General features: G+C 43.1%; 1 protein-coding gene and 1 pseudogene across 1 annotated transcript; one reads left to right on the top strand and one right to left on the bottom strand.

Annotated features, from left to right (window-relative positions):
* Window positions 1–277: 277 nt before the first annotated feature.
* Window positions 278–1185, bottom strand: LOC112623718 (annotated as a pseudogene).
* A 1956-nt stretch (window positions 1186–3141) lies between these two features.
* Window positions 3142–10980, top strand: IL17F (interleukin 17F). The gene is made up of 3 exons (XM_025384076.1): window positions 3142–3239; window positions 8720–8940; window positions 10499–10980. Exons 1-3 carry the CDS (start codon window positions 3207–3209, stop codon window positions 10734–10736), a joined length of 492 nt encoding a protein of 163 aa, XP_025239861.1. The 5' UTR covers window positions 3142–3206; the 3' UTR covers window positions 10737–10980.
* Window positions 10981–11160: the final 180 nt, after the last annotated feature.

Raw genomic sequence — 11160 nt, 5'->3', positions numbered from 1 at the left:
TCTTGCCACAGGTTGTATCTGGTCTAGAAACTACTAGATCTCCAAATCCTCTTGAAGTCCCTTACATTGACAAGAATGAATTCAAGTTTCAAAATGACACACCAAGTTATACAAGGGTAGAGGATGTCATTAAGGCAATAGTCTCACCAAGTCCATGCACAGAGCTCTAATCCCACCGTCACCCTCCCCTCACTCTCCAAGTCTGCTTAGTTCTGCCCACTACTCTTCCTTCTCAGCAACAGTTCCAGCATCCAGAAGTCTTGAGCAGCCTTCAGCCTCACAAGTTGGGGGTGGCCTAATTCAGAAACTTCATGGCAACTTCAAGGCCAAGGAAACAGGCCACGTTGGCTGGGAAGGCTCGGGTCATCACTGCATCAGACCCTTTAGACAAAGATGTGATTCCTTCATCCCAGATGAGCTCCCTCAGCACATCTCCAAAACCATTAGGATACTTCCCAGGAGGTACAGTCTGGAAGTGAGACTTGAGCACATCTTGGGGGATTGCCACAGCCCAGTTGAAGATCCCTTCCATGCAATGCCCCCAGCCACCAGGATTCAAGGCGCACTGAGCTCACGGACCCTCTTTCCTTCAGGAGTGAAGATATTTTTTAGCCATTTATATGTTATGAATTACATTCCACTAGCTGGAACATCTCACATAAGGGTAAGCACGGTCCCTTTGTAGATGCCTCGGATCCCAAACTCCTGGTACAGCTTCTTTGCACAGTCCAAGGTTCCAATGTACTTGGTTTCCCCTGAAGAAGCCTGAAACTGTAACCAGCACTTGATGGGTGCTCCAGGGGTCACGATGCCTGTGGTGAATGTACCAGATAACATACCAGCTGCAAACAGCTGGGGATAGCTGAGCACATCCTCTGGGTGTTTCTGTCGTAGTTTCTTCCTTTAACCAAACCCAAAGAAGCACACAGCAAACATGGGGGTGACACCGATGATAGGAGCAGCCATTCACTGATATAGCCCCGTGATGCCCCTTCTAAGAGTCTTCGGGAGACAGTCCAAGGTCCCAGAATACATGGGAGGCTGTCTAGGCAAACTCGGTAGCTGTGTCTGCAGTCGGACCTTGACGGTGTCCAGAGGGTGCCCCATGAACAGCAGGCATATGCCACCAAAGCCGCTGGCCAGCAGGTTCTTGAGCGGGCTGATGGGCTTCGGCTGATCAGCCATGGTCAGTCCGCCTATCTCTGAGTCTGTCAGTTCCTGGGCCGTCCTGGCTCTGCTGCCCCAGCTGCAGCGCGAGGGCCGCCAATCTTGCGTTTAAAGGCTTCTGCTTGCTAATTCATTTTGGTTAAAAAAAAATCATTCTCAGAGATAGCCAAGGTAATGGGCATTTATGTGTTGCATAAATGTGATATTATATATATGTATATATTTGTCCATGGCTCCTGGTTCATAACTCCCACAGCCCTCATTATATCCCAAGTGATAAAAATGATAAGCATATCTTTTGTTGGGGTATTTAGCTTTTTTGTCTTTGGTTACTGAAGCAGCTTCAGACAGCTTCAGAGCAATAAAGGTGAAAAAGACAGTCTTTTATTGTAATGTTGGAGCGCTTTAGGCCTAAGAAATAGGTCTCAGAAAAAAGAATCTCCCTCTCTGAACTTCTGCCCACTTTTTCTCCCCAAGACAATAGAAACGGAAAATATCCTCTCATCTAACATCACTCCCACACCTTTTGTCTTGGGGCTGGTCATAAAGAAATTCTTTGACTTACCTTGTCTAATCATAGGCCATAAGACCCTCAATTCAGGAAGGGTCCTCCCCTCTACCCAGGAGGAAGGAATGCTGTTCAGAGAGGCCAAGAAGAATCTGAACAGACAGGCCTGGCTGGGTTTCCTCATTCAACCTATTAATATCAGGTTATACCCTTTTTATCCAATCACATTTGTTTACAGTTTTCCATGTTGTAATCATGTCTGCCCAATGAAGATTCCATAAAAGGCCCAAGAGGATGGGATACAAAGAGTCTTTGGACCATTGAACTTGTGGAGGCTCTAAGAAAGGGGAACAGTAGCTTATCCCTGTGCTGGGAGGGTGGTGCACCCCAGCTCCATGGGAAGGAACACTTCCGCCTTGTGACCCTTTCAAACCTTGCTCTATGTACCTTTTCATCTGGCTGTTGTCTTGTATCCTTAAAAATATCTTTGGAATGTACTGGTAAATATAAATTAGTGTTCCCTAAGTTTTGTGAGCTGTTCTAACAAATTAATCAAGCCTAACCAAACTCAAGGAGTTTGTGGAACCTCAACTTGAGGCCAGTCAGTCAGAAGTCCCAGAGCCTTGGACCTGTGACTGGTGCTTAAAGTGGGAGCAGTTTTGTGGGAGCCCTCAGCCTGTGGGATCTGACCCTGCCTACCTGGAGATAACGTCAGAATTGAATTGGATTAGAAGATGCTTAGCTGGCGTTGGATGCAGAATTGATTGCTTGCTGGTTGATGGAGATAAATCCCCACATATATGGTCATGGAAGTCTTTTGCATTGCTGGTAGTGGTGTGAGAGCAGAGGAAAACAGTTTGTTTTTTCAACACAATGAATAATGATTATTTATTAAGCACCAGTAGGAGTCTAACCATGGGGTTAAAAAATAATTAGTTCAGGGAGATAACAAAACTACCAGGGTATGTCATTTCTGAATCTTTCACTGATGTCATTTCATTCCTTTAGTTTTGTTTTCCCGTTCATAAAATGGAGGTAAAGATAGTTTAGTACCAAGGCTCCTCTAAGGATGAGTTTTCTCCCATTTAAATCACGATTCATATTGCATGACTAGAAAGTAGAACATATGGTCCGTGACAAGGGTGTTGGCAATTTGTGGGAGAACAAAAAAGATTTGACAACAATTTCTAACTTGGTTCATCTCCGTAGCAAATTAAAAATGTTGCTCTGATTTGTGGGCACTGGGGGTGGAAGTAGGGTAGAAGGAAAGAAAAATTTGGTCCTTTTCCTGTCATCCCTTTCTTTAGGGTCCCCTTTTGTTCCCCTTCGGGAAATGGAATAAAAAAAAAACCCCTGCATTCGTCAGTAACTCTGGGTCAACCACAACTTAAAGACAGTAAGCAGGTCAATCAAAACAGGGGCAATGATTGCTATATAACTAACAGGTACTCTCATTGATAGAACACAGGCATACACAGGAAGATACATTCACAGAAAGAGCTTCCTGCACAAAGCAAGCAACCAGTGCAACATGACAGTGAAGACCCTGCATGGCCCAGTCATGGTGAGTAGCAACAATCATTCTGGTTTAAGGATAGTCATGCCTAGGATTTCAGGAAAACAGAATTCTAAGGAGTTAGGTTTGATTGGGGTCTTTTTGGAATTACTTCTTTGAAAAACAGAGATGACTTTAATTTTGACTCCTGTCTGGTGGCAAAAAAGAAAAAAATAACTAGAAAAGTTATAATGGCATAAAAATGCAGCTCCTGGCCAGGTGCGGTGGCTCACGCCTATAATCCCAGCACTTTAGGAGGCCAAGGCAGGTGGATCACATGAGTTCAGAAGTTCGAGACCAGCCTGGCCAACATGGCAAAACCCGATCTCTACTAAAAATACAAAAATTAGGTCAGGCCCAGTGGCTCACGCCTGTAATCCCAGCACTTTGGGAGGCCGAGGTGGGCGGATCACTTGAGGTCAGGGGTTCGAGACCAGCCTGGCTAACTTGAAACCCTGTGTCTACTAAAAATACAAAAACTAGCTGGACGTGGGGCTCTTGCCTATAATCCCAGCTACTCGGGAGGCTGAGGCAGGAGAATGGCTTGAACCTGGGAGGTGGAGGTTGCAGTGAGCCAAGATCACACCACTGCACTCCAGCCTGGGTGACATAGCGAGACTCTGTCTCAAAGAAAAAAAAATGCAGCTCCTCACCCAATGGCTTTTGCCCAGGTGCCGTTAGTATGTGCAGTCCTTGGCATCACAGACAACTAGCAGGTTCTCTCCTGTGGCCATCCATTATAGAGTTAGGTTGGCCTGAAATTCTTATCTCATGGTGGGAGCTTGGCCAGCCCTTTAGGGATTATGTAGATATACATTTTAACCAAGGAAACTGAGGCCTCAAAAGGTTTAATGATTCCCGTGAGACCGCAGGAGTGCCCTGGGTAGAAGTGAAATCACCCAGTGTTGACTTTGGACAGCTCCTCGAGAAGGGAAATTTCCCATGTCTCTGATTGCTATTTATTTATTTTCTACCATCTCATTCTTCTTGGAGGAAAGAGAGATGTCAATGCAATGAAAATCTAGCCCCAGCAGGTCTGGAATCTTGCCTGGCATTAGTTAGATAAGGCCTGGGAAGAATTTACTACAGAGGCACATGAAAACAGAGGTTAGGAAATCCTGCATTTTATTATTGGCTTAGGTAATTTCCTTGTTTTCTCCTTTTACAAGCCATATAATTTAAAAGAGCTTGAATATCACAAAAGGTTCATGGCATATAGCAATGGTATGTTTTAATTTATTTTATATTTATGTGTTATTTTAAAGATTACATGTAGCGCAGCAAAGTGCCATATTTAGGGGCATAGGCTCTGATGTCAGGCATATGTGGCTCCACTGCTTGCTAACTGTAGGATTTTTGGGTAAGTTATTTATCTTCTCTGTGCCTCAGTTTCCTCAACTGTACAGTGGAGATAACAATGGCATCTTTCTGATGGCATTTATTGGGAGGATTAATTAACATCTTTGAGAATAAATGAGTCTGTACTCTGTACTGGCAGATTTGTGTATGCTTAAGTTTCAGTTAATTTGGCCATTCTAATAAACAACAACTGGTAATGATAGAGAAAACATTCAGTAAGTGTTAACTGTTTATATTAATATTGTTATTATTATCCTGGAAATTCTGATCAATCCTCTGAAGTAGATGGGGATGCTTTCCACTTTATACAGATGAACAAAAGCTCAATTAAGCTATTTATTTAACTTTGCTGGATACTGTAAGCACAATAACTGGTACACCAATCTAAGCTTTCTGGCTCCAAGTACACTATGCTTCTCTTTGATACACCAATCTAAGCTTTCTGGCTCCAAGTACACTATGCTTCTCTTTGAATGATTCGGAGGCAAGATTTCTGAATTTAAAGCCATTGCATCCAAGCAATTCTGTTGGGTAGCTTTGTGCTCCATAGCTATTTCTATTTCTAGTTTCCTTAAAGAAATCTGTTGGGTTGTCAGGAGGAAACATAACAGTGCAAGGAGCATTGGAATAGAATTAGAAGTTGAGAGGTGCAGACAGATAGGACATCCTCAATAAGTAGTTGAGGCAAATTCTCATGGACCTAGCGGTTGACCAGGTGCATGCTTACAGGAGAACACACATTGCTGGTGAGTATAGGGGGTGAATGTTCAGGTTGCTCAGATGGGCTCACATTAGAGTGAAGTGCAAAGCTAGGCTGAGAAGGTTGGTGTCCTGTTACAGTTCACCTTCACCTGATGCTTTCCCTTGCCTCTGTCCCCTGTTCTACAGATTGAGAGCAATATCATTCATCTGCTTTCTAGGTGGCATATAAGAGTTCAAGTCCATACAATGCTCTGAATTTCTCTGAGAGGTACTGTTTAAATCATTCTTAAGAACCAGCGACAGCCTGGTTCAGAGCCCCTGCTCTGTATTACATAACCACTAACATCTACAGTTTCAGATCAAAAGCTTTGTGGAGCAAATTGGAGTAATTTGCAGACATCATCTGATTTCCTGATAAAGAGCTATGTGACCTACAACATGTATGCACATCTAGTTCAGCTGTCACATCGCTTAAAATGCTTGGCTCTTCTAATGAGACAAAACTAAGATTAATGTTGGTAATAATAAAAATAACCTTCAATGGCAATAGCACTGACTATTGACACCTAGGTTTGAGTCCTGAGACTGGTACTCATATGCTGGTGAACCCAACCAAGTTATTTATTCCCTTTGGGACAGAACTCTTTCACCTGTCTAATGGGGATAATTAATACTAGCTCTGTCTACCTCACCAGGTAGTTGTGAAAATCCAGTAAAAGCGTTTTCTAAAATACTCTATATTAGCAAATATAATAACTTGTTAGAAACATGGTAATTATTGCTAAATCATAGAACTCCAATGTATGTATTTAAAAGCTTTTGTAATGAAAATTAATAGTGATTCCGTGAGTATGACACAGAAGAGGAAAGAGAAAACACAAAGGAGGAATTTACTTAAGAACCCTAAAGATGTGATTGATAGGCTTGGGAAGTTATCTAAGACCCTTTAATATAAGCTGACATCTTTAAAAAAAAAAGTCATAGCAGTCCAGGCACAGTGGCTTAGGTCTGTAATCCCAGCACTTTGGGAGGCCGAGGTGGGAAGATCACTTGAGGTCAGGAGTTCAAGACCAGCCTGGCCACATGATGAAACCCTGTCTCTACTGAAAATACAAAAAATTGGCAGGTGTGGTGGTGCACATATGTAATCCCAGCTACTTGGGAGGCTAAGGCAGGAGAATCACTTGAATCTGGGAGGTGGAGGTTGCAGTGAGCCAAGATTGTGCCACTGTATTCCTGCCTGGGCAACAGAGTGAGACTCCATCTCACACACACACAAAAAAAAGCCATAGCACTTTGTCAAGACAGAAGGTATATGAGCATGAATTCCACATCTATCTAGTCTACTGTGTAGCACAATATAGAGTTAGCAAGTTAGAGTCGCCAGTATTGGATACTTATCATATGCTGCCACTATTCTTCATGATTTATGTGGATCATCTCATTTAATCTTCACATATATATACATTTTTTTTTTTTTTGGAGGAAACAGAATCATAGTTGCTAAGAGTCCCGGAATTGAGTTACAGACCCTGGACTTCTGACTCTGAAGCCCATGCCCTGAGCTACCGCACTGTAAAGTCAAGAACTAGCTGTTGAATGAACGAACGATTGTAGGGGATGAAAGTTGATGCTTGCTGATTATCTAAAGGCAAATTAGCCTCATTCTGACTTTTCTGGGTCAACCTTGCTTTCAACTTCTTTTTAATATCAGCTTCCTCAGTATGGCAAATGGACACTATGACCTTTTTGTTTACTCTTATTGGTTTTTTGTCTCTAGTATCTGCAAAATGTGAAAAGGAGAGCCTTTGAAACCAACATGTCTAATCACCTTCCCTATCTTAACTCATGGAAGGTGTGAGCCTGAACAACGCTAAGCCTAGAGAATAAAAGCAACTTATCTTCAGCTCTTCTTCTTCTTCTTCTTTTTTTTTTTCCCAAGAAGGAGTCTCATACTGTTGCCCAGGCTGGAGTGCAGTGGCTCGATTTCTTTTCACTGCAACCTCCACCTCCTGGGTTCAAACGATTCTCCTGCCTCAGCCTCCCAAGTAGCTGGGATTACAGGTGTGCGCCACCATGCGTGGCTAATTTTTGTATTTTTAGTAGAGACGAGGTTTCACCATGTTGGCCAGGCTGGTCTTGAACTCCTGACTTCAGGTGATCCACCTGCCTTGGCCTCCCAAAGTGCTGGGATTATAGGCGTGAGCCACCACACCCGGCCTTCAGCTCTTCTTCTGTATTATGTTGAGAGTCTGTGATGGGCCTTGCTCATCCCCAGTAAGGGTCAGTGGCGATGGTGGGTGAGCAAAGCATGGTTGTGACAAAGGGAATCTGGCAAGATTTTTAGCTTTTCTTTTCATTAGGTCTTCGGGGCACTTTCATTCTTTGTACATTACTATAACACCAGATAAAGTGGCGTTTCAATGTAAGTATATAAAAAAAGCTCCAGAGCTAAAGAGAAATAGTTTCCATATTCTCCGTTGTTGTGCATCATTAGTGCCCCGGTTTCTTTCAATTAGCATGGATAATTGGAACTTTGCTAACGTTGGTTTTGCATAATGTTTTTCTTAATGCAGTCAGCTTAACTATATAGTTCAATTTAACTGTATCGTTTTGTTCATTCATTCACTCACTCACTCTTTCATTCATTCCGAAAGTGTTTATGAACATGTGTAATATGCAGGAACTTACAATCTAATGGGTGTAGATCTGACAGGAACACAAATACTACATTTCCAGACAATTAAAAAATGCTGCTTGAGTGCTAGATGATCAAAGCTTTATAATTTAAGGATAATAAACATACTTCTGATTGAACCATTTTAGAGACTGTTCTTAGAGGAGATCATATCTGAGCTGGGCCTTAATGGAAGGGTAGGATTTTGACAGACAGAGTATTCTAGGCAGTGTATTCTAGGTGGAGGAGTGGCTTGGAGGGAGGATTTTGTGGGAGATTCACGGGATATCAAGTTGGAAGTAAAAACAAGAGCTATCGTTTATTAAGCCTCTATTTTCGTTTTACAGATTTATAGGTGTTTTATATAGAACATGCTATTTAATCTTGTTAGTAGTCTCATAAAGTAAGCATTATTATCCAGTTGGAAGGAAGAGAAACTAGAGGCTCAGCAAGGAAGCCAGGATAGGATTTTAACCGAATCTCAGACCCTGGCATCTTTCTGTCTCACTGTTTAGAAGCTCTTAGTCTCTGGAGGGCTTCACTTACTACCTAGGCTAATGAGTTTAGTTCTCAGTTTGGCACCTTGATACCTTTAGGTATGAGTGTTCCCATTTCCAGGTGAGGAACTGAGGTGCAAAGAGAAGCCCTGATCCCATAAAAGGACAGGAATGCTGAGTTCCACAAAAGCATGCATCTCTTGCTAGTAGGTGAGGCGAGTCTCTAACTGATTGCAGCCTCTTCTGTTTTCCAGGTCAAGTACTTGCTGCTGTTGATATTGGGACTTGCCTTTCTGAATGAGGTGGCAGCTAGGAAAATCCCCAAAGTAGGACATACTTTTTTCCAAAAGCCTGAGAGTTGCCCATCTGTGCCAGAAGGTAGTATGAAGCTTGACACTGGCATCATCAATGAAAACCAGCGTGTTTCCATGTCACGTAACATCGAGAGCCGCTCCACCTCCCCCTGGAATTACACGTAAGTGCAAATGAGACTGATCTTCACATTCTTTGGAAAAATATGTTAATTCTTTCTTACAATAAAGTAGAAAATGTAGAATACGTAGAAAACATACAAGGGAAAATCCTCTTAACAATGAAAATTTCATTTTACCTGGGAGCTCACATCTTTCTTGTTTTGGGCTAGGTTCACCTTTGTGGTTGATGGTCCTAATATTTTGCTTCCACATTCTCATAAACTCTGTACCTTTTTCTGCTTCGTGTAGCTCTAGGATAGAATTCACAAATTTTCCTGTGTTGGAAGAGAGGGTTCTTTAAAGCAGATTGCATAATTATCTCCGCATGAGGATAAATGGGAAACAGAAAAGTTGGTTCAAGGAGATCCACTCAGATTAGACATTATCCTTTAAGGAGTGGGAATGAGTGGAGGAGAAAGGCCAGTCTGGGAAATGGGATGTTAGGTGGAGACCTTCAGGGTAAAGTCTTGTAATCTGGCCTTAAGATACAGGTTCTTGGAACACCAAGCACCCCCTCCTACTCTCCAAATGTAAGTATAAAAATAGATTCCAGGGACAATTGAAGTGTTTCTGGGGTTGTCATGTAACTTCTCATGTGAGTGTGTTATGAGAAAACCTTGGGACTGTAGTGCCCCCTGCCGCAAACTGGGAAGATGTGGAGAGACCAAAGAATGACTTGGACAAGTCCAGCTTAGCGAGTAGATGAGTTTATTAAGACTTACATATGGGGCGCCCTAGGGCCACAGCAGGACAGATCTAGAGATCCGCCCTGCCTCCCATCTCTAAGCTGCTCATAAGCAAATTTTCTGGCTCTTTGCCTACTGTGTGTGTCCAATGGGACTGTTTCCCTTGGTAGGTTCTCAGATACTCTCTGAGATATTTGGGTTCTCAGTGGCCTGCTCCTTGGCTGTGCTGGTGGCCCTGGCTCACTGCCCATCCTTCATGGTTCAGACAGTGGATACACACCCTCAAGTAACTTGGTGGGAGTGCTGTCACACTACAAGTGGAGTATGTACAGTGGCAAGCTGGCAGGATAAATGTTGCGGTCTTTATGCCTCCAGGCAGAGGGGCCTATTAAAGGAGAAATGGAGAGAAGGTCTGAGATTCACAGACCTCTGGGACTGTGGCTTTCCTTTCCAAGCAACAGGCTCTGTAGTCCGACTAGTGATGGAAGACTGACTAGTGACGTTCAATCTCCAGGCAGAGAATAAAGAATAATTGTAATAATAATAATGCCAATAAGAGATCTAATGTGAATTGAATGCTAACATTTGTACAGTAGGGTATTTTATATGTACTTGTATCACTGAGCATTCTCAACAGTTGCATGAGAAAATGGAATATGAAAATCCCCATCTTATAATTGAGGAAACTGAGGCTTAGAAAGGTAAGTCACTGCCAGAGGCTGGTGTATGCTTCCAGGCTGTGTGGCTCCGGAGCCTGTGCCACAGCCCTGCGGAACTACCTCCCTGCAGGTGAGCACCCAGTGCTGTGGGGCTCTCATTCGCTGTCTTCCTCCCCCATGCCTCACCATGGTGCTTTGGCTTGCTCCTCCTGCAGTGTCACTTGGGACCCCAACCGGTACCCCTCGGAAGTTGTACAGGCCCAGTGTAAGCACTTGGGCTGCATCAATGCTCAAGGAAAGGAAGACATCTCCATGAATTCCGTTCCCATCCAGCAAGAGACCCTGGTCCTCCGGAGGAAGCACCAAGGCTGCTCTGTTTCTTTCCAGTTGGAGAAGGTGCTGGTGACTGTTGGCTGCACCTGCGTCACCCCCGTCGTCCACCATGTGCAGTAAGAGTTGCACATCCACTCAGCTGAAGAAGCTGTAGAAATGTCACTCCTTATCCAGTGCTCTGCAACAAGTCCTGTCTGATCCCCAATTCCCTCTATTTCATAGGACTCTTAATAAGACCTGCATGGATGGAAACAGAAAATATTCACAATGTATGTGTGTATGTACTAAATTTTGTATTTGATATCTAAAATGTTAGGAGAAAAATTAATATATTCAGTGCTAATGTAATAAAGTATTAATAATTGAAAAATACTTCAGGTGTTTGTTTGCAATTCCAGCTTGTACTCACAGACTGTGTAGCCCTACAGATTTTGGAATTCTTTTTTTTTTTTTTTTTTTTTTTTTTTTTGTTGGGGTTTGGTTTTTCTCCCCCGGGGGGGGGGAGTTGGCGGGGTACCGTTCCCTGCAAGCTCCCCCCCCCCGG

The sequence above is a fragment of the Theropithecus gelada genome, chromosome 4 (genome assembly GCF_003255815.1).
Source record: "Theropithecus gelada isolate Dixy chromosome 4, Tgel_1.0, whole genome shotgun sequence".
Lineage (NCBI taxonomy): Eukaryota > Metazoa > Chordata > Mammalia > Primates > Cercopithecidae > Theropithecus > Theropithecus gelada.
This window is presented reverse-complemented; position numbering and strand designations above follow the sequence as displayed.

Excerpts from the sequence above, each read along its gene's own strand:
- IL17F (XM_025384076.1), top strand. The coding sequence starts at position 3,207 with ATGACAGTGAAGACCCTGCATGGCCCAGTCATG. Across the intron at positions 3,240-8,719 it reads CCCTGCATGGCCCAGTCATG|GTCAAGTACTTGCTGCTGTT; the intron begins GTGAGTAGCAAC and ends TCTGTTTTCCAG. Across the intron at positions 8,941-10,498 it reads ACCTCCCCCTGGAATTACAC|TGTCACTTGGGACCCCAACC; the intron begins GTAAGTGCAAAT and ends CTCCTCCTGCAG.